The 24,067-nt window shown below is 43.3% G+C and overlaps 1 protein-coding gene across 10 annotated transcripts in view; it reads left to right on the top strand.

The window, feature by feature from the left end:
- mical1 (microtubule associated monooxygenase, calponin and LIM domain containing 1) overlaps positions 1-24,067 on the top strand; it is a 119,974-nt gene that overhangs the window by 74,288 nt on the left and 21,619 nt on the right. For 6 of the 10 annotated variants that reach the window (XM_043717009.1, XM_043717011.1, XM_043717008.1 and 3 more), the window contains exons 20-26: positions 891-1,016; positions 2,744-2,851; positions 5,600-5,670; positions 7,727-8,954; positions 15,947-16,047; positions 19,729-19,833; positions 22,352-22,445. In XM_043717009.1, coding sequence (XP_043572944.1) covers positions 891-1,016; positions 2,744-2,851; positions 5,600-5,670; positions 7,727-8,954; positions 15,947-16,047; positions 19,729-19,833; positions 22,352-22,445 — 1,833 coding nt within the window. Of the gene's footprint in view, positions 1-890; positions 1,017-2,743; positions 2,852-5,599; positions 5,671-7,726; positions 8,955-9,271; positions 9,920-9,963; positions 10,389-15,946; positions 16,048-19,728; positions 19,834-22,351; positions 22,446-24,067 lie in introns of those variants that run through there. The other 4 variants (XM_043717013.1, XM_043717014.1, XM_043717015.1 and 1 more) reach the window with 4 other exon arrangements.

A 24,067-nucleotide genomic window follows, 5' to 3' on the forward strand; every position in this document is an offset into this window, starting at 1 on the left:
TCTGTAACCTCCTCCAGCCTCTACAACTCTCGCTATCTCTGTAACCTCCTTCAGCCTATACAACTCTCGCTATCTCTGTAACTTCCTCCCGCCTCTACAACTCTCGCTATTTCTGTAACCTCCTCCAGCATCTGCAACCTCCCCATGTTTGAAAAATTTTCTAGCCTCTACAAATCTCTGTTACCTCCTCAAGCCTCTGCAACTCTCGCTATCTCTGTAACCTTCTCCCGCCTCTACAACTCTCGCTATCTCTGTGACCTCCTCCAGCCTCTACAACTCTCACTATCTCTGTAACCTCCTCCAACCTCTACAACTCTCACTATCTCTGTAACCTCCTCCAACCTCTACAACTCTCACTTCCAGCCTCTACAACTCTCCCCATGTTTGAAAAATCTTCTAGCTTCTACAAATCTTGCTATCCCTGTAACCTCCTCCAGCCTCTACAACTCTCCCTATCTCTGTAACCTCCTCCAGCCTCTGCACTTCCCACTATCCCCTGTAACCAACCTCTAGATCCTACACTCATTTGTATTTCCATAACTTGCTCCAGCACATTTCTGTGACCTCCTCTGGCTGCTACTCCTTTCCCAAGCCCTGTTAACCTTTTCAAGTCCTTCCCAATCTTTGTGCTTCTCCAATTTTGACCTGTTTGTGCAACCTTGATTCTGCCACTCCCCTGCTGCTACTGTCGGCTCAGAAACCTCGACTCCAGGCTCTTGACTTGACTTTGCTTCTTCATCTCCTCCCCTTCCACCATTTTAGTACATTTAGTTGAAAAGATGCTATATGAATGTGAATTTTTGTTGTTGGCATAAATCGACTGTGCTCAATGTATAAGGCCATGAATGCACTGAAAGCTAACACACTGCATGGGCTGCTCGTGTTCACAGATCCCAACCCAGCAATTGGCAAAGATGGAGATATCAATTCCAGGGTTGTTCCAGAAGATCAGATGGACAATGAAAATGAATGGGAGAGAGGCATTGATGATGAAGAGACAGCACTGATGAGAAAATGTTAGTCCAACAACATCACAAGGAAACAGATACCCTGAAGGATTGAGTGGGTGGGGGAGGGGAGGCCACAATGATAGTCAATCAGCCAAGGCCATTTGACTTCCTGCCTCAGTGACCCACCTGCTGATCCCATCACCAGTGGCCTGATTTCAATTGGCATTTCCACAATTTATTTTCCAGAAGCTATGTTCTTATGGATCCAATTGGGAAAGCACCACAGGGCAGTTACTCCACAAAGAATTGTGAGGAGTTGGCAAATATCTTCATGTCAATCCATATCCCACTGACAGACTTAGAATATTACAGGATGCGTGACAAGCCAGGGGCAGGATATGTTCAGAAAGGTCACCAGCAATAAATGCAGAGATTATTCTGTCGTACCTTCAAAACCCAGTACCTCGACCATCTCAAAGGGCAGCAGATGCATGGGAACCCCACCAGGCCCGCACTCCTTCTGTGTCACCACTCAGAAATGCATCACCCCCTCGCTTGTCACGAAATCAGGATCCTGATATTTTCTACCCCCCACCAGCTCAACTTGTTTCTACAGTGCAGGGAGCTGCCTTCTTTAAGGGTAAAAGGATGGGTATAGACTGCCAATCTTACCAGCAATCCTTATATCCTGAGTATCGCTTTGTGACAGTGATACCCATGGAGCTCAATCATCCAAAGAAGTCTGTAATTCATCTGTTATGGTGACCAGGTATTTCACAAACCAAACTAGGAAGCATAAACAAAATGCTGCAGATGCTGGGAACTTAAAATCAGAATGAGAAATGCTGAGAATCTCACCAGGTCAGACAGTGTGAAGCAGAATTAATGGGGCTATCTTGTGGTGGTATTTGAGAGGAAGTCGGGGGAAGGGGAAATCTCGCCTGCTGGCTGATTATCCTTCAAGATAAATCTTAGCTGTCACTTTATGGGAAAGCCCACTGAATGACGCCCTGATTAGGCAGCAGTGGGGCCACCCTTGGAATCAAGACCCCCAGGGGCTGGAGGACTCACTTAACGAGAGCGGCTGGCTAATCAGAGGCTGGAAACTTAGTGAGGATGCCATGTATGCTGCCTAAACCCCCTCACCTCCACCTTGAATCCTAAGGTCAAAGAGAATCCAAGTCCCAGGTAAGTAACATGGCGGAGGGGGAAGAGTGGGGCTTTTGAGGGGTGGGGGCAGGTCATTTGAAGAGGGAGGGTTGGAAGCTAGGGCAGCGTTTGGATCTCATCAGAGCCTGTCCTCCCTGATGTTCAATACCGCGATCAAGTAGTTTGGGGATTCTCCCTGTCCTGTGTGTGTCACCCATCACAGTCGGGGGTTTTGGATTTGAGCTTGTTTGGTGGTATATATTTAAAATTTAAATGTTTAAAAAAAAGTCAAATGATGGAGTCCCTGAACTGTCAGTTAGATACATTATAAGATGGATATTAGGTTTCTGTGGACGGATAATTTAAATGGCTGAATGGCTCTGCTTTATCCTTGTAGGCTTTGTCAACATTAACTAAAAGAAGAATGATGAAATCTGCTAGGACTTAAAATTGGTGCCTTCAGATACTGAGGAGAATGCATTGCGCTAGGCCAGCCTCCTGATCTTTCAGAAAGCCATTCTCCTGATCGACTGGGTGAAGTTTCTCCCAAGCTACCAGAACATACAGCACTTAAGATGTCTGTTTCAGTGCACTGTATACAATCTTCAGTAGTAATTCTTTGTGTATTTTCTTATTTTTTATAGACAACGAAGAAGATATACTTGAAGGTCTTCAAGTCAAGAATGAAGACGAAGGGCAAGGAGTGGAGAGCTCTAGCCAAGACAATAAAGACGCGATATTGATGGAAAAAGGTGAGTTCTGCAACACAAGAAGAACTGGATCACATTCAGATCAAACTAACGCACGAGGGATCTGATGATCCAGTCTGATAACTGACCTTGGAGCGGCATGTGAGCTTTGTGAGTTGATGGCCAAGGCGTGATGGTCTTTAGAAGCTAGGGGTCTGATTGATACTCAGTAGACTCTACAATATCAAGCTGTCCTGGTAATTGGGGAAACCATCATGACCTATTGTTTGGCCAGGTAGGGACTGCCTGCTTCAAGGTATTATTGAAGATTGCAGCTCAATCAAACGTATTGTTTGAGACAAGAGAACATTAATACTTCAGTCAGCCACTTCTGTTAGTGTATCAGTTGGGTTTATGCACAGAACAGGTCTACACTTTCAGAGTAAATCAGTTTGGTGAGAGTTCATAATGAGGTTTGTTCTCGCTTGTAAGACACAGCATGTTATTGGTACTGATTATGGAGGAAATGATGAACTGTTCCTAAGCCAAATTGATAAGGTCAATCGTTTATCAAAGCTGAATTGAAAATTTGATGTCAAAACCTTATTGAATACTCTCCCACACCGAATAAAGAACTTTTAAACGTGAGGAATCTGCATGAGAACAAACTGTGTGAAGCCAATGATTAAGCTCCAGTCACAGCTTCATCCCTCATATCAAACCCTCTTTCTCAGCACCATCCCGCGTGTGGCCTGGACAATTGGAAGATTGGAGACTGCCCCACTTATGCCACAGCACACATTTTCTAAGCCTTTTGTTTTGCTTTCAAAACTGCCATATATCAGTTTTGGAAGTAAAGTTGGCAACATTTGGCCGAGAAAAGAAAATTAGATGGAGTATTCGTCATTTGCCATCACCAGTTTTCCATCACTCATCTGCCTCTTGTCACAGTTCAGGCTTTCACCCAAATTTATTGATTTTGTGTTTACATTAAAAATAGCAGTTTACTCCCCTGAACATAGAGCTGCACTGCAATATGTGTCTTAATACTACAGTCACAGAATCACCTCATAACTCTGGTAAATCACACTAAAAATCGCATAAAATGACCACTGCATTTTCCTGTCTATTTATTCCAGAGACCATGAATATTTTGCCACTAGAAGAACATATTGCAGGCTAAAACTAATAATGGAATTTATTTGCAAGTAATATCATTCGACAGAAATAATTAACTATCACAATGCTGACATTATAATTAAAAACAAAGGTGGTGTCAAATCTACAAAGGATTGCAGTATTATTTCTTAAGTAGTTTTTGTTAGATTTCTGCTGGGATTTGAACTCTGTGCTAGCCTCAAAAATGGCAATCATTTCACCCACAATGGCCTCCTGCAATGTGACTTGTGATTTGGGCACTCTGTTTATTTGTCACTGTATAGTGAAGAAAATTGGAATCATCAGGATATACAGCAAGGCTGAGAACAAGGGAAATTGCCATTTTGCCTGAGCTGTATTGCTTCTTTCATTTGATATTAATAAGCATAAGGATGTCACTTATAGTCCTAGATTAATATAAATCTTCTGCACTCAGCTTATGTAGTTGGCTCTTCTATAGATTTTCATTGCTTCTTTCTTCCTCATATGTACTCATATTGCTGGTTAACGTTTCAGAAACCTATCACCATGAAAGAAACCTTCATTAAATCCCCTGTAAACCTTCTGTCCCTAGTTATTAACCCCTCAACAGAGCTACCACATAATTCTGTATACCTCAGTCAGGGGGGGTTGAGGTATATCCAAAGTAAACAACTGAAGGAGCAGCATTTTGAAAGCTTGTGATTTCAAATAAACCCGGTGTCATGGGATTTCTGACTTTGTCCACCCAAGTCCAACACCAGCTCTTGCACATCATGAATAATATTGTGTCACTCCATCGTTCTTTCGTACATAACTTGAGTATTGCCGGAATGAAAGTATTGAGATCATTAGTGGTGAGTGTGAATTAATGACACAATAGAAAATGTGGCCATTTTGGAAAAACAGTTTGAAATGGGATAAAACAAATTTACTGTTTGTGGAACGGAATTTCTGGTTTCTATGGTTTCCAGAGGGCACTGGAAATCCCAACTACTTATCCTGGAGAATCCGTTAAAAAAATCAGAACTGGGACTGATGTATTTTTATTCAGCAAAGTGTTACAGAAGGCAGTTGCTGGATGCAGAACAACCACAGTTTCCTTCAATGCTGAAAGGGACTGATTAGTTTTCTCATGTTCTAGTGACCTTTCAGACTGATGTCAGTTCATGGTGATATCTAATTCTGAGTTTCAGTTAAAGGACACAAGGTTTGTTCTGAAACCTTTACTTTGAATACTGATCTGTTTATTGAATCCAAGTGCAGCTATAACTTTGGTCTTAGCTGAGAATAGAATTCCTCTTTTGTTTTAATGAGATACTTTATCTTCCTTTCCCGTTTCTTGGACAACCCAATGACTGAACCACCCTCAACCAAGGAGTGGGTAGTTAATTCGTTTCTTGCCATCGGAAGGCAGCTGCTAGAATTTGTCTAGGAGCAGTCTAGTGTCACATTCACACAGTCAATGGGCATCTGCACATCAGTACAGCTGAGATCAGTAACACAGAGAATTGAATATTGCAAAATCACATCTACCTCTCTATAGCAACAGCACACCAGAGCTCTAACTGCTGCACTGGTTATTATTCTATGACATTACAGTTTCAAATGAATATGAAGGTACAAACTAAGTTTCCCCCTAACGTATTCATCTACCTTTGTCATAATGTGCAGAACATAGCAGAGTGCCTATCATGAGGCATCTTACATCACCTGGCAAGAGCCCTGCATGGGATACGGATCAGGTACCATCTTATCATTCAGCTCTTGCTATTCTTGTGTCAGGATGCTTTGCAATTCAGTGTACTGCTAAGAGTATTTAACTGGGTCCAGTAAAGTACTTTAGACAACAAAGTATGATCCTTGTGAATGAAACATGTGCTGTGATATGATTGAAATGATGCTAACTGTGTTTTACAGAATACTAACAATTGAAAAGGCATTATCATGCCCGCCACTTAAAAATTAGCAGCTGCTTACATTGGCCATCAGTTACTTGCATTAACATCAAGCTTCTACTCAAAGTGTGTCTTGTGTTCCACTAACATTAGGCAATAGGAGCTGTGTTTACTTTCTATTTCACATCTTGTTAAAATGCTTTGAGCGCATAAGTCATATAATTACAAACACTATGTAATTAACATCTCAGTTAAATAAGATTACCCTTTTGTGTATTTAAACCTTTCTAATTTGCTTAAATTAGTCTGCATTGTTTTTCTCCTGTTGTAGACAGACTTATGAATCTCCTATGATATGTAGGTATTTTTAATCAACCTGCTCAGAAATGTTATGATAGGTGGGACTTGAAACTGGGCTTCCCATTCGGAAGTAGGAACACTACTGCACAAGAGCCCACCCCTATAACTTATAGGTGGTTCATGACTTTTGGGTGCAATTGAACAGTATTATAATTGTGTTAAATTGTTAGTCCTATGATTGAATTCAATGCACAAATTGTGATTATACCCCAATGCAACAAGTAGTGGGGAACTGCACTTTCTCACTCCAGATTGAAACAAAGAAAGATACTCTATCACGTTGTGGAGTTTGAATGTCTTTCTGAGGTTGCTAGCGTGACCATCTTGGAGAAAGTCGTTCTAGGAATTGAACTTAGCCACTTCCTTCTGTGTCAAAGATGACTTTGAGCCATTTCCCAATTAGATAGTACCGCTTTCTGAGAATGTAGTCCGAGTACCAAAACAGCAAAATTGTGAATGTTTTTAAAGAGACCACAACCATTAAGTGTCACTTACTAGGTTACATTGCTGCATCTATTACAATATCTGAAATGTATAGTAAATTAAAGAAATTTATGTGGTTGAGAGGAAGTTCACGCATCTGAAATACTACATATTCTAATTGCGAGAAGACTACTGCACCTTTTTCAGCGTATCTCAGCTGTTGTCAGATCCTCATTCGGAGTCTTGTCTGCTGATTGTTGTATCGTGCAGTATCATGCCTGTTGCACTCCTGAAGAAAATGCAAGATCCTGCTTGCTCATCGATAATCCGCTCTGCTCCCACTCCAGCTTCTCAGTCCTCTGTCTGTTGCAAACCTTTTGTGCCTCACTTTGTTTTACTTCTCTTGTTCTTCCAAGTGGAGAATTTCATTCCGGAATTGCTCCTTCTCGTTTCCACCTTGACCTTTTTCTTCAGTCATTTCGAGATCCAAACTACGAAACTCATTCCTTCCCTCAATCCTTGCTCTCTATTGCACTGTCAGACTTTAACACTCAAATGTGGCAATGCTTTGTCATTCCCTTTTTTTGTCCTCTTTTCAACTTTTTACATTCTGTAGTGGAATCCTGCACAATGGATTTGGCTCCCTCATCTCGACCTGCTAACCCAAACAGCTCAATGTTCCTAATGTCAGGAATACCTGTGAATCCCATCTCAATAAAGGCGAGTCACTGTAGTGAGGTTCTCTAAGTCTGTTTGGAAAATTGGATGGAAGGCATTTGAAGAACTTTACTGGCGGAGTACATCTGATTATGAATCAACTTACTATTTATCTTCCACATTTTTCATATTTAGCTATATTAGAATTAATCACTAGCCTAGAACATATTTACCATTTTATTGTTTAGCAATGCTGTCAATGGTATTGCAATAGATTTTTCTGTCAAACTGCCCTTAAGCACTGTTTTAACCCATTGCTCAGATAACCTCCGCATTGTCAGTCTAACTCTCTGATAAGCCACAAGCTGTCCTGAATGAAAGCAATTTCACTCGCTCTGGAAAAGTCCCATTGCTAATGAAGCATTTTTTTTTGTCATCTTTCCATTCTTGTGAAAATCCACAGGCTATTGTATCTCATCCTGTGGTGAAGCAGCTGTGGTCCAGCAGTGGGATGCCCATGAGAGGTGGATCTAACACTGACTCCAACTTTACTGCAGGATCTGAAAGGAACTCAATGGATTACAAAAAAGCAACCAGTGAAGCAGACATGGCAGGTTATAATGACGAATCACCATTCTCAACAACGAACCAATTTGCACCTTATCTCAGTGGTATAAAAAACACACCTTTCTCACTTAAATGCCTGGCAGTACTTAATAGTAAAGGCATTCAATCTGATAGCAACACTGAGAAACTTGGTGTCTCTCAAAGGAGTTCAACCCCTGATAAAACATCCATGCCACGTCTAGAGGTCTCTAAGTCAAATGCCACTGAGAGTCTGCCTTTGGATTCTGCCAAAACCTTGGATCTGGGAGAAGTCAACAGGACAAGGGATGCTGCTGAGAGTAAAGGAGCCTTCCCAAATGGAAGGATAGGTGACATGCCAGAGGATCAGAATAAGAGCAAGAAGCTAGAGGATGTTGAAGGGAAGTTAAAATTAAGCTATCTTTCCAAGGAACTTGCTTCAATGCATTTTGATATGAATAAATCATCCACGGATGAGGAGGAAAGCATTTGCAACAGTCCAATGAAGAAACTGGGCCTTTCAGCATCCCTCAGGCGTAAGCTAGCCAGACTGAGTGTAAGCTCAGACACTGACTCAGAAAGCCAGGAGGAGAGGACACAGCCCAGAACTCATATTGATGACACCATGCATTCCGAGGGTACAAGGCTTTATCCGGGCAAAGGAGAAGCTTACGCTGACTTTGAGCCTGGGGACTCGGACAAGGAATGGGAAATACTGGATCATCCCTCGTTAGTGTTGAGCAAAGAAAACAACAGAAGTCTCAAAGAGCAGGAGATAAAAAGTCAGGTGTGCTGGGACACATCCCAGCCTGCCCTGAAGGAGATACCCGGTCCGAATTCAGCTCAACTCACACACAGTAAGACCAATCTTGAAAACTCAAAGACTAAACGCAGAAGGGAGTTAGAACCCAATGGAAAACGAACTGGGAAAGACTCAGCTTCTGAAACACCAAATAAATCAAAATTGAAATTTTTCTCTTTACCCAAACCATTTTCTCGTTTATCGAGAAGAGAGAAGAAAAATGAAGAAAAACATGCAAATTCTACTTTGCCTGTGGCAAAGGCAGAGATACCAACGATCCAGGTATCATCTGCTCAGAAGGGAGGTAAGGATTGTTATGGCCTGTTTGTGTTCCATTTCCTGGGGATAAGGGACAACAGGGAAAGACTGCTCTGGGAATCTGTGCAGTGTTACGTTAAGTGATTTGATGAAGACCATGTTCTTGTTGAACTGGTTTGTGACTTCATATGAATTCCTTACCAGAGGATATCTTGAAGCTACATTTATTACACTGATCCACACAGCAAACGGAGAGTTTTTCCCAGCACCAATCAGCATGAGTAACAGTAGGATTGAATGTCTGTTTATTAAGCATTCAAAGGCAATGCTGTCCTGCTTAAACAAAATTTCCTGTGCCTGTAGATAAGAATAAATTCACAGACCACTTCTTAAAATGCAGGCTATTCGTACATGATGGCGATCAGGAAGCAACCATATTGCGTAATCAGACTCATCATTCAGGTATCTGGTTATGCAATTTCGATCAAGTGAGAGCTGTGTGTTGCTGCAATGTGTCTCTATTGCCAATCTTCAGTCTCTCAGCTCGATGTTGTGCAGAAAACTGGCACTCAGAGAATGCACCCCACAGAGCACACTGTCAATGGTACCTCCCAGAGCTTCCCCCAAGAAACCCGCACCCCCCAGGGCTGACCCCAGAACCCCGCATCCTCCAAAAGTGCCCCCCACAGAGCTGCCCTCCTCAAAAAGATGTGCCTGATGTTGAGCAGTGTCCTTATTTATAACATATCCTCCAGAATAATACTCTGAATGTCATATTTATTAAACATACAATAATTAAAGGTACATTTAACAAAAACACTTAGAACACAAAGTTGTAGCCAGTGGACCCAAGACATAACCATTCCAAACTAGGTGTTCCTCATCGATCAGCCCTTAATCAAGTTCCAAAGTATCTGCTCCAAATTCCACTGTGAAATATCCAGTCAATTAAAGAAAATGGTTACATTAAACAGTTATCGACCAACACAGGTTTAATTGTTTCACCTTCAATCATTTTTAACGTGGTAAATTCACAAATGTGTCCTCTTTCTCAGACAGGAGCAAGTCAGCCTATGAGGACCCCCTGTTGATGGTGGAATTAAAGGAGCTTTTCTAACTCTTGTTCTGTAGTTTTTTTCTTTGAATCGAGTGAAATTTCAAATTATTAATCTGTGCTGTTCCATATCAATTTCCTGCTTCTGAAAGGGATAACATTCTCTTCTGCAGAGCATTTTCTGAACTAATTAAAGCCTTCTGTAAAATATGCATCGTGATATTCTTTAGTGAGGTTGGCTGGATTGTTTAAACTGACCACTTTAAGGCCAGTCTGAATCCAGCAGTTAGGTGGTCCCTGCACCTAAAGTGACTCCCTGACTGATACAAAACTACAAATTACTATCTCCACACAATAAAAACAATTCAATAGCATGAAATTTTAACAAATTTAAAGGTTGCATGAATACCCTGCATTTAGAATATTCAATTTTATGTCTCTGCTTGAATTATCTGAGTACAATCCAGATAGTTTAAATAGCAGAGAAACATATTTGCATGTTAACTATGTCGTCTGTCATGTGACTAAGTGTTTCCAACACCAGTTGTGTGTTGCATGTTTGTCACTTTATCATGCGTCCCTCACACAGATTGATGTACCAAGACAATGTCACAGATGATGTCAAGCTCATGCCATACCTACACATTTAAGGCTGTCTTTGAGGGAGATTTGAGAGGATGGGGTGTGTGGAGAATGGCATCTGGAGCTGATTTCCCTCAGCTTCATTCTGATATTGAGGGTGGTAGCCAAGTAATCAAGCTCAACATTTTATTGCTCAGTGAAGACAAGGACACGGACATCTCCATCAGAAAGCTATCCATGAGATATTCTTCACTTTATTATCTTTTGGTAGATTGTGTGGTGCTGGAAAAGCCCAGCAGGTCAGGCAGCATCCCAGGAGCAGGAGAGTTGACGTTTCAGGCATAAAGGGCTTATGCCAAAAAAGTCGATTCTCCTGCTCCTGGGATGCTGCCTGCCCTGCTGTCCTTTTCCAGCACCACACTCTTCAATTCTGATCTCCAGCATCAGCAGTCCTCACCTCCTCCTATTGGTAGATTGTTCATTGATATCAGATTGATATCGTTTGGTGAAACGTGCAGATGATATGTGTCACTCGTGCACTCTCTCCCCTTTTCCCAAATGTCTTCAGTCCATGCATTATTCAGCTTAACACTCAGCATTGTGCAACTAGGGCGTACCAGAGAGTTGCCACACAGAGAGCGATAGCACGGATTATAGAACTGGAACCAAAGAGCTTCTCACAAAGTGGAGCCTGTGATTTCCTTGCAGTGATGATTCTCTGCTGTGTAAAGTTCTTTTTCGCAAGGTCCAGTCCTATTTGCTTGACTGTGATTATCTGAGTAATCTTCTTGATTTTCTTCACCCATTTTCTCTGATGTTCTGTTGAAAGAGAGCAAACTGCAGAGGTACAGAGGATTTTCTGCTTATGTTCATGTGCACACCTTGAGTTCTTACCTACTGACTCATTGATCCCATAGATATCCCAATGGATCTTGGTCTTGAGCTGATCTTAGATCCAAACACACAATGCTCCCCTGAAAGGTGATTGCACGTTGATCCAAAGCAAGAACAGGAGCATATTTATACCCAGCCTAAACCAGAGATACTCCAGCAAAGTTAGGAAGGCAGTGGTGTAGTGGTAATGTCACTCGGCTATTTACCCAGGCTAATGTTCTGAGGATGTTGGTTCAAATCCCACCATTGTCAATTGCGAAATTTGAATTCAATAAAATCTGAATTAAATGGCGATTGTGTAACCACTGTTAATTATTGTAAAAACCCATCTGGCTCACTAATCCCCTACAGGGAAGGAAATCTTCCATCCTTAGCTAGTCTGACGAATGTCACTCCAGACCCTTAGCAATATGGTTAACCCTTTACAGCCCTCTGGGGCAATTAGGGATGGGCAATAAACATTGGCCATGGTCATGTCTCATGGAATGAATAAAAAGGAAGGAATTAGAAAGCCTCCAACAACGATTTCTACATAAGGCCTTGAACATAAAGAAATGGCTCAAGGTTTTTCACAGAATTGTGAAACCTGACACTGATAGATGATATTAGGTCAGATGACCAGAAATCTGGTAAAAAGATGGGTTTGTCCTAAAGGAGGCCAGTGCGGTGGAGTGGTATAGGGAGGGAATTCCAGTGTATGGACAACAGATAGCACAGCCACCAATGTCAGGGTGATTAAAATTGACAGTACTCAAGTGTCTGAATTGGAGGAATAAAAGCTGTGGTTGGAGAAACTCATCAGGTCTAGCAGCATCTGTGGTGAGAGAAACAGAGTGAAAGTTTGAGTCGAGTCTGACCTGAGTTGCTCTGAACACTGTATCAGGAGCACGTGCCTTGAATGGTTGCTAGAAGTAAACAGTGAGCTGGAGTTTTGCACCAGTCAGTGTATAGTTTTGGATTGAAATGCTCCAGCTAATACCCTTTCTTAAAGCCACACGAGATTGTGTTCAGCAGTTCTGCAAACAGGGCTATTTAAAGGGGCTTTCAACTATTCATAATGGCTGACAAATTACTTCTGGTTGTAGCTTCAAACCTATAAGTGTTTTGGTGCTCTCTGCAGCTAGTTCAAGTTGCAAAGTTCAGCAGGAAGTGGTGTGGCAAGTGCTGAAGGAGTGTTTGCTGATGTCACAGCATCTGCATATAGTTGCTCCCAGAGATGGGAGGGTTAGTTGACACACACTACAGCATGATTTGGTGAATAAACAGAGGTCACACAGAGCTGTTAGAAGAGGGGGAAGGGCACTTAGGCCATATCTATCCAGGGGTTACTGGGAGAAAATTTAGGACTGGAGCCTTGACAAAGTTTGAGTGTGAGACTTGAATAAAGACACCTTGTGTCTGCTGCTGTTACTGTAAACACAGAGCAGAATGACTACATCGCCAGTGTCTCGGAAAGTGGCTGGGGCTATCGACTTTTACTGACTTCTTCCTGGCTGAAGCTCGGAGGTTCAGCCAACCATTGCTACATGAGGGAGTTCTTGATGCCTCAGTTCAATGATGGCTAACTCCATCCCAGTCTCTCTTGCCAATGTAAAACAGACAGAGTGAATATGTGGCTTCAAAAGGATTGCAAATGTCACCAGGATGCAGGACACCGTTGGTTAGACCCAGATAGTTTTAAGTGTGGTATTTGTCCACTTGGCCCTCTATCACAACTGAGGGGGATTTCACTTCCCCAGTGTCTGACTCATGTGTCCAGGCATAGTGAATCCTGGCAACAGTTAGCCTGCTTTCAGTGGGTCACTCCGGTGGCTGAAGAGCAACTGGCACCCAATCTCAGCTATTGTCACATTCTGCAGGCATGGCCAGTGACAGCACGGGTACACTAAGAGGCAAGGTGTGACGTGGAGTCTGAGAAAACAGCTTTTTGACATGGTGTAACAAATATTTCCACTGCCTTCCCTGCTCTGGAGAAACCTTGCTGCATTCAACAGAGTAGGTGTTAAGGTGCACGTTGAACTCTGCCGAACCTTGTTAAGAGTGGGCAGCCCCTTTCCACTCGCTGAAAACACTGATGCCTACATGTAACCCTTCAAACCACACACCATCCCTGGACGTGCTATTGCTTCACTGTCACTGGGTCAAAGTCCTGAAACTCTCTTCCCAAACGGCACTGTGGGCGTGCCACATGCACCGAAAGACAGCTCAGCGTCACCTTCTCTTGGGCAACTGGAGTCGGTCAATAAATGTTAGCCCAACCAGTGATGCCCACATCCCACAGGTGAATAAAAATGCACTGTAGGAACTCAACACTAATTCATCATCCCAGTTGAATGTTGGCCCTCCTGGGAGAGATGCAACACCAGGGGCAGACGCAGTTCCTAACAATGGCTGTACACATCGTTAAAGACACAAACTTCCCTCAAGCAAAAAGCTGAAATGCTTGCTCATTTCAGTTTTTCTGAGTAAAATTGCTCATTTGTGGTTATGAGCTGTGGCCAACTTTGGACTGTTTTATGTCAACAAAGTTTTGAGTCTGCCAAGCTCTCGAGGCTGATGTGTGACCAAAGCATTTCGAAATCTCTAGCCACACATCCCCCCCTTGGACATTATGGTCAATTCTGGCAGGTCGGATCTTTGCATGCACAAAGAGGACAAGGCTTTATGCGTAGGGAGGGGGGAACCAGGAAAATGGAGTTGAGACCACAACCAAATCTTTATAAAATGACAGAGCTAGCCCGAGGGGGCCAAAGAGCTCCTTTCCGTAATTCATGTGTTATTCTTTATAAAATAAGGAGAAACCAGGAAAAACCTCAGGTTCAAATAGAGATCAAATCACAAACACAATGACTCTTTAACTATTTCCAGGCCCATACATGGATCCTAAGTCATTGTATATCACATTGCTACATAATACAGTGGGCACAGGGTCAAATCTGAGTATTCACCTCGATAATACATCTACCACTAGTCTGTGGGTCTCTTGTCTCATTGTGTCTCAATGTATCAGTCTGTTGTGTCACCATAAGCAGAGGAAGCTAACAACAAATAGAAGCTCAAATGAAGTTGGTCATGGAGTAATGATGTTCATTGATCTTCAGTGATATGATCACTGTGGCGTAGTAATATTTGTCTAATTCGTGTAATGCCCCTATTTGGAAAGTGTATAAGAACTAGAGTTGGCCTATTGGCCTGTTCCACTTTTCAACAAGATAATGGGTAGTCTTTGAATTTCACCCCTACCCACACAATGCCAATATGTTGGAAATATGAACCAAAAACAAATTGCTGGAGAAACTCAGCAGCTCTGGTAGCATCTATGGGGAGAAAGCAGTCAATGTTTCAGGTTCCAGCAACCTTTCTTCAGAGCTGATTATAGGTGGGAAAAGGTTGTTATGTATACTGAAGATGGGGGCATGGGAGGGGGAGGAATAAGCGACAGGTGGCGATGGTGCCCAGAGAGAGAGAGAGAGAGAGAAAGCAGCAGTTGGGATGACAAAGGGATGCAGAATGGTGAGACAGGGAGAAAGGAAAGCTGCTAATGTGGACCATCAGAGGGTGAGAACGGATTGGCTGTGCTGAAAGCAGCCCATGTGATGACAGGGCCTGAGGGTTTGGGATGGGGAAAGGATATGGGAAAGGGTGCTCAGACCCTGAAGTAATTGCACTTGATATTGGGTCCTGAAGGGTCCCCATGTGGAAAATGAGATGCTGTTCCTCCAGCTTACACTGAGCAACCCTGAAGCACTGCAGCAAACCCGAGACAGAGATGTTGGCCAGGGAATAGGGTGATGCGTTGAAGTGGCAGGAAGCTGGAAGCTCAGGGTCATTTTAGCAGACCATGTTCCCTGGCCAACATCTCTGTCTCAGGCTTGCTGCAGTGCTCCAGTGAAGCTTAGCAGAAGCTGAAAGAATTTTCCACTTGGGAGTCCTCCAACCTTCAGGACTCAATATCAAGTTCAATAATGTTCGGGTTTGAGCACCTTCTCCCATGTCCTTTCCCCACCCCCACATTCCAGGCCCTGTCATCACATATCAGTTGCTTTCAGCATAGCCAATCCGTTCTAACCCCCTGATGGTCCACATTAGCAGCTTTTGTCTCTCCCTGGTTACCACTATTCATTCCTTTGTCTGGCCGACTGCTGTTCTCCACCTCTCTCTCTGGGCTGTGTCTCCACCTATCATTTATTCTTTCACCTATCACCCACTAACCCTATCTTCAGTCTATAGACCCACTTTTCCCAATTATAGCCAGTTCTGATGAAGGGTCACTGGACCTGGAATATTGACTCTGCTTTCTCTCTACCAAACCTGATGTGTTTCTCCAGCAACTTCTGCTTTAGCGCCAATATCCCTTCGTTGATCATTTCTTGAATGTACTCAGAGGGTGAGTCGAAATGCCTCAAATCTTGATCCAACTTGGCTCACATTGAGGATCAACTGTAATGTGCTTCATCTCACACGGAGTCAGGTATCTGATGGTATGCTTCTGTGTTTATGTTATCCAGTAAAATCGTGCAATTTGAGTGGCGATGAACAATCGGATGATGATGAAGATGAGTCCCTTAGCGAAGATGAGATGAAATCTAATACTGAGCCAATCAAAACTGTGAGTACAAGTTGCTAGTTGCATGTTAATTCTATGGTTAAGATGCATTGGTGATTAGCATTACTTCATAACGTACCGAGAGTGCTTTTTAGTGCTGTTGTGACACAGTGGGTAGTGTCTGAGCCAGGAGACCCCAGTTCAAGTGCCACCTGCATAGAGATATGTAATAACATCTCTGCAATGTAATATATCTGAACAGTTTGATTAATAAACAAACCTAGAAAGGGGCAGCATGGTGACTGAGTGGTTAGCACTCCGGTTCGATTCTACCATCTGGCAACTGTCTGTATGGAGTTTGTATGTTCTCCACATGTCTGTGTGGGCTTCCTCCAGGTGTTCCAGTTTCCTTCCGCAGTCCTAGGATGTGCAGGTTAGGTGGATTGGCTGTGCTAAATTGTCCATAGTGTCCAGGGATGTGCGGGCTAGGTGGGTTAGCCAGAGGAAATGCAAGGTCAGGGTGGGATGCTGTTCAAAGAGTTGGTGTGAACTTAATGGGCTGATTGGCCTGTTCCCAAGCTGTAGAGATTCTCTTAACACTAGTTACAAGAGATTGGTATCCCTGTCTCTGGGCCAGAAAGTCCTGGCTTAAGTTATTTTTCAGGTTGTGTTACAATGGAGCTGTCTTATAACACATCTATAAAGATTGATTAAAATAGTGAAGAGGAATCTTGGGGAGGTAGGAAACAGGTATATATAACGCTGCATTCTGTCAATAAACCTATTGTCTGAAAAGCCTAGTTCCACACTTAGAGTTATAGAATCATAGAGATGGTCAGCGCAGAAATAGACCCTTCAGTCCAACTCGTCCATGCCTACTAAATATCCTAAATTAATCTAGTCCCATTTGTTAGCACTTGGTCCATGCCCCTACCTATTAATGTACCCATCCAAATGCCTTTTAAGTGTTGTAATTATACCTAACTGCATTTCCATCTGGTGATGGCTCGGTGGCTCAGTGGTTAGCACTGCTGCCTCACAGCACCAGGGATGTGGGTTGACCTTAGGTTTTGGATTGAGTTAACACAAGTGAATGTTCATCTGAGAGATGATGACTTCTCTTTCTCAAATTTCCATCAAAGCTGCATATTCGGGCCTAATGTTGGAGGCAATTCTAACCAAACTGCACAAGAGGGAATTTCAGGAATCCAGAGTAATACTGTGTTTGTGTACTGTTAAACATTACCGCGGTGACCTCAGTGGAGAGTTAGTCCACTGTGCAAGTTTAGGTTAAAATAGTGAGCCTTCAATCCTGTGAAGCACCAGAATTCTTATGGTGTAGAAGGTGGCCATTCAGCCCATTGTGCCTGCTCCTCTCCTAGTGCCAATCTCCTGCCTTTTCTCTATATCCCTGTACTCTTGTTCCATACAGATAATCACTGAATACCCTCTGAATGCCTCCATTGAACCTGCCTCCACCAGATTTCCAAGCAGTGCATTCCACACCCTGAGCCCAGTGAAGATCTTTCTGTCAAATGATGTAGTTTATTACAATGTTTTGTTATTGGAGTCCTATCTTTGAAATCTAGTAATAAATCCTGGCTGTTATAGTTAAAATTTAGGTCAGTAGATATACAATGGGAATGGTGGAAAACAGACTGCTGACAATCACACTAATGCAGAAACGTTCACTCCCCCACCTCCTCCTTTCCCGGCCAACCCTGCATTTTAATCCTACCCAGACTGACAGGGTGCAGGTGCCTTCTGCTGTTCATTGTAAGGATTCTACATAAAACCACAGTTTCCATCAGCTAAGGGACACAAGGTCACAGCATTCAACTATTCAAAATTGAATAACAATTGGCATTACGTTGCCAACAATTCAGCGAGATTATACTGTGCTGATTCTCACTGCTCTTTTCCATTCTGACTATCAACTTTAACTTCATTACATTATTACTTTAATTGATATTTATTTTATCTTATATTGCTGTCTGTTAGGGGTCGGTTAGCTCAGTTGGTTGGATGGCTGGTTTGCAGTGCAGTGTGATGCCAACAGCATGGGTTAAATTCTGTCACTGAGCTTAACATGACGAACTCTCCTTCTCAACCCCCAGATTAAACCACCACCAGTCGTCTCTCTCTCTCTCTCTCTCTCTCTCTCTAATGAGACGGCTGTCTTATGGTCTGCTAGGACCTGTGGTCCCTTTACCGACCTGTTGTTTTTCTGTCTCATTTGGCTCTTACTGACATCACATTTTCCTGACTTAGTGGTTAAGCTGAACAGAAGGAAATTCATGTTCGGCATTAAGAAGGAGAAACACAAGCCGAGTTTCATTTTCATAATTGCTCTTATTGAATTCCTGTGGGAGGTATACAGGGTGACCTGGACATAATGTGGTCATATATCCTGCTGATATTGTCCAAATGTGGCCATATGAGGTGACCACCAGGTCAGACAATGGAGAGACATGGATTCCACAAGACTACACTTGGTATACAAATGTGAATATAGTCCTGAAGAAGGGCTTTTGCCTGAAACATCGACTTTCCTGCTCCTCAGATGCTGCCAGACCTGCTGTGCTTTCCAGCACAACACTTTCAATTCTAATCTCCAGCATCTGCAGTCCTCACTTTTGCTCTGTGAGTATAGGAGGTGTGGTTAGTAATGTTGCAGATGACACCAAAATTGGAGGTGTAGTCGACAGTGAGGAAGATTACCTCAGATTACAACGGGATCTTGACCAGATGGGCCAAAGGGCTGAGGAGTGGCAGATGGAGTTTAATTCAGATAAATGTGAGGTGCCGCATTTTGGGAAAGCAAATCTTAGCAGGACTTATACACTTAATGGTAAGGTCCTGGGGAGTGTTGCTGAACAAAGAGACCTTGAAGTGCAGGTTCATAGTTCCTTGAAAGTGGAGTCGTAGGTAGATAGGATAGTGAAGAAGGCATTTGGTATGCTTTCCTTTATTTGTCAGTGTATTGAGTATAGAGATGGATGGTCATGTTGTGGCTGTACAGGATATTGGTTAGGCCACTTTTGGAATACTGTGTGCAATTTTGGTTTCTCTGCTATAGGAAGGCTGTTTTGAAACTTGAAAGGGTTCAGAAAAGATTTACAAGGATGTTGCCAGGGTTGGAGAGATTGAACTATAGGGAGAGGCTGGTAAGGCTGGGGCTGTTTTCCCTGGAGCATTGAAGGCTGAGGGGTGACCTTATAGAGATTTAATCAAATCATGAGGGTCATGGATAGGGTGAATTGTCAAGGTCTTTTTCCCAAGGTTAGGGAATCCAAAACTAGAAGCCATAGGCTTAAGGTGAGAGGAAAAGATTTAAAAAGGACCTAAGGAGTAAATTTTTCACACAGAGGGTGGTACGTGTATGGAATGAGCTGCCAGAGGAAGTGGTGGAGGCTGGTACAATTGCAACATTTAAAAGGCATCTGGACGGGTATATGAATAGGAAGAGTTTGGAGGGATATGGGCCAAATGCTGGCAAATGGTACTAGATTTATATGGGATATCTGGTCGGTATGGGGGAGTTTGACTGTAGTACTGTACATCTCTATGACTCTAAGAGTGCTTTCAGGGAATGTCTAACCAGCTGACTGACCTGCAGTGGACAGTAATTGATGTGAGGCTTTATCTGGTACACATCAGTTAGATGACCTTCTGTACACAAATAATACTTAAAGGGATATAAACTGAGGTTAACTGTAAGAGACATTGTTCCCTTTCTCCCAGAAGCTGACTCCAGAGGAGGTTGCAGCAAAGAGGCAAACGTGGAAACTAAAAACGTTTGAACGGCGTGCGAGACAGGAAGAAATGGCGAGGTTTGCGAAAGCTCAGGTAATGTGGGATATTAGCTACGTCCTCGATTGCCAGGCTATCCCAGACTGCCCCACTGCTGACCCCCTTCATCATCGAATCATTTCACTGAAACCAACAGAGGTGAGGGTCCCCTCCTGGGCCCACATAGGATTAGGTTTGATGTTGAAAATGATGGAGTCGGACCATGCAGCAGTTGGATCACACTGTGTTTGATTCTGTGTCCATTAAATCAATTATGTCTCAGTTACTGGCACCATTAGCTTGAAGACGTTATTTTACCTGATTCTGGAGCAGGTTTAAGTTAATGCTCAAAATCCCTTACTATTTACGTTCGACTTCCTGTTGATCAAAGGTCATTGCTGAGTCATGCCACATGCAGGATGAGTGATTCCTTTGAGATCCTGTGCTCCATGGTTCCCTTCATGGACTCAAACCCTCATCCTCATCTCTACCCCCCTTTCAGACTCTCCTCACACCTACTGTTTGGACTACACATAGGGACAACACCTACTGTGCTGTCACTTCTCTGCCTGCTTCCCTCCCTACATGGAGACAGAATAAGGACAGACCTGAGATGTGACACTCCCAGGACCACATGCTGAGTTTGGCCTCACTTCTCCTCGTCTCCAGCATGTGTCTCCCCATTTTAGAGCCTATGTTTTCATGGTGCCGATCCTATCTTTTCCTGGTGGGGGACTGTCTTTTCATGGTGTCAAGCCTGCGTTTTCTTGATGTCAGGCCTGTGTTTTCCTGGTGTGGACCTGTGTTTTCATGGTGTCAAGTCTGTGTTTTCCTGCTGTGGGCCTGTGTTTACCTGGTGTGGGCCAATATTTTCATAGTGTCAAGCCTGTGTTTTCATGGTGTCAAGCCTGTGTTTTCCTGGTGTGGGCCAATGTTTTCATGGTGTCAAGCCTGTGTTTTCATGGTGTCAAGCCTGTGTTTTCTGGTGAAAAGCCTGTGTTTTCATGGTGCCAAGCCTATGTTTTCTGGTGTCAAGACTGTGTTTTCCTGGTGTGGGCCTGTGTTTTCATGATTGAAGCCTGTACTTCCTGGTGTGGGGTGCCTGTGGTTTCATGGTGTCAAGCCTGTGCTTTCCAAGTGTAGGCCTGTATATTCATGGTGTCAAGCCTGTGTTTCCTAGTGTGAAGCCTGTGTTTTCCTGGTGGGGGACTGTGTTTTCCTGGTATGGGCCTGTGTTTTCATGGTGTCAAGCCTGTGTTTTCATGGTGCCAAGCCTGTGTTTTCATGGTACCAAGCCTGTGTTTTCTGGTGAAAAGCCTGTGTTTTCATGGTGTCAAGCCTGTGTTTTCCTGGTGTGGGCCAATGTTTTCATGGTGTCACACCTGTGTTTTCATGGTGTTAAGCCTGTGTTTTCATGGTGCCAAGCCTATGTTTTCTGGTGTCAAGACTGTGTTTTCCTGGTGTGGGCCTGTGTTTTCATGATTGAAGCCTGTACTTCCTGGTGTGGTGTGCATGTGGTTTCATGGTGTCAAGCCTGTGCTTTCCAAGTGAAGGCCTGTATATTCATGGTGTCAAGCCTGTGTTTCCTAGTGTGAAGCCTGTGTTTTCCTGGTATGGGCCTGTGTTTTCCTGGTGTGGGCCAATGTTTTCATGGTGTCAAACCTGTGTTTTCATGGTGTCAAGCCTGTGTTTTCCTGATGTGGGCCTGTGTTTTCATGGTGTCAAACCTGTGTTTTCATGGTGTCAAGCCTATGTTTTCATGATTGGAGCCTGTACTTCATGGTGTCAAGCCTGTGTTTTCCTGGTGTGGGTCAATGTTTTCATGGTGTCAAGCGTGTGTTTTCATGGTATTAAGCCTGTGATTTCATGGTGTCACACTTCATGGTGTCAAACCTGTGTTTTCATGGTGTCAAGCCTGTGTTTTCCTGATGTGGGTCAATGTTTTCATGGTGTCAAGCGTGTGTTTTCATGGTATTAAGCCTGTGATTTCATGGTGTCACACGTGTGTTTTCATGGTGTTAAATCTGTGTTTTCTTGGTGTGGGCCTGTGTTTTCATGATTGGAGCCTGCATTTTACTGGTGTTGGGGCCTGTGTTTTCTTGATGTCAGTCCTGTGTTTTCCTGGTGTGGACCTGTGTTTTCATGATGTGGGGCTGTGTTTTCATGTTGTCAAGCTTGTGTTTTCCTGGTGTGGGCCTGTATTTTCATGGTGTCAAGCCTGTGTTTTCATGGTGTCAGGCCTGTGTTTTCATGGTGTCAAGCCTGTGTTTTCCAAGTGTAGGCCTGTATATTCATGGTGTCAAACCTGTGTTTTCCTGGTGTGAGTCTGTGTTTTCTGGTGCCAAGCCTGTGTTTTCTGGTGCCAAGCCTGTGTTTTCCTGGTGTGGGTCTGTGTTTTCATGATTGGAGCCTGTATTTTCCTGGTGTGGGGCCCTGTGTTTTCATGGTGTCAAGCCTGTGTTTTCATGGTGGGAGCTTGTGTTTACCTGGTGTTGGCCAGTGTTTTCATGGTGTGGGCCTGTGTTTTCATGGTGTCAAGCCTGTGTTATCCCAGTGTTTTCTCTTTGTACCACAGATGATTCAGAGACGGTTGGAAGAGATTGAACAGACGTTCCATGACTTGGAGCAGAGGGGAATTCACCTTGAGCAGGAAATGCGTAATAATAAAGGTAAAAGCCACAATTCAGTCACACAGCTTCTCCTTATAAGATTGTCTTTGGGTGAGGAATGTGATAAGGATTTCCCCTGGTGTTCTGAAAGTCATTCATGATTTAACATCCCAATGAAATCTGGCCCTTTTCCAGGCATGCCTTTCTGTGGAAACTCTGTCCTGTCTTAAAGAGAGGATTAAGTCTGTCAAAACTTACACATTCAAAGCACTTAGTCGATTTGATCATAAATAACAAAAAACATAAAGGTGCCTGTCTCAAAGACAAAAGTGAAACATCATTTTGCAAAAGCTATGTGTTTATTTAGAGCACTTCCTGTTTGTGAAGTGCATCTGTACATAATGTACTACCTGGCTCTTCATATTAATTTTTTCTTTGTCAGCTAGAACTTGCTTTCACTTTAGCTTGTGGTAGCGATCAAGCACATCACTAGAAGTATAAAGCCGGAAGTGTGCGGCTGTGGTTGAGCGGGTTTTCAGAGCTGGAAGACAGCCAGCTGCTGTGAACAAAAACACAAGAAAGAATTAAAACCACAGCCTGCAACTTCTTAAGTGCTGGGTGAGTCAGATTGGTCATGAATTTTCCATTCCCAGCTGCTGTGGAACTAAAAGGAGTCATGAGATTGAAATAGCATGTTTACCACTGTCTGTGGCAGAACTCTAAAATAGCTACAAAGTTAACTAATAAGACTGTGCAATTAAGAAGAGCAACCCTTTTGACAGTGGAGGGGAAAGCATTCTTCAACTTGAAGATTTCACTGAAGAGCAGAGAACCTAGACAGGCAAGATTTTGAAGATATACTTTAACCCTATATTAATGCTACTGATGAAAGTACTTGTATTCAACATCACAACTCAAGGAGAAGGGAAACTGTTGATCAGATAGTGACGGCACTGATACATTGAACAGAATCCCGAGAGTTTGGATAATGGAAAGATGATCTCATCAGAGATAGGATTATCCTGGATCCAGCTGTGAGAGCACGTCTACTGAGACAGGAGGCACTTCATTCTCAAGTCAGCTGTCAACATAGGTTAAAACACTGACAGTTCAAAGTTTGTGAGAAGATTTGTAGCTCGGGTGCTCGTTGTTGTGGTTCTGTTCGCCGAGCTGGGAATTTGTGTTGCAGACGTTTCGCCCCCTCTCTAGGTGACATCCTCAGTGCCTGGGAGCCTCCTGTGAAGCGCTTCTGTGATGTTTCCTCTGGCATTTATAGTGGTCTGTCTCTGCCGCTTCCGGTTGTCAGTTCCAGCTGTCCGCTGCAGTGGCCACTCAACAAGTCACCAGGACGAAGGACCTGATACCCAGCATGAGCAAAACCAATGTTGTGTACAAAATCCCATGCAAGGACTGCACAAAACACTACATAGGACAAACAGGAAGACAGCTAATGATCCGTATCCATGAACACTAACTAGCCACGAAACGACACGACCAGCTATCCTTAGTAGCCACACACACAGATGACAAGCAACATGAGTCTGACTGTCCTACTATTATAGGACAAGCCAAACAGAGAACAGCCAGGGAATTCCTAGAGGCATGGCACTCATTCACAGATTCAATTCAATAAGCACATCGACCTGGACCCAATATACCGACCACTGCAGCGGACAGCTGGA

Source organism: Chiloscyllium plagiosum, chromosome 26 (genome assembly GCF_004010195.1).
Source record: "Chiloscyllium plagiosum isolate BGI_BamShark_2017 chromosome 26, ASM401019v2, whole genome shotgun sequence".
NCBI classification, from domain to species: Eukaryota; Metazoa; Chordata; class Chondrichthyes; order Orectolobiformes; family Hemiscylliidae; genus Chiloscyllium; species Chiloscyllium plagiosum.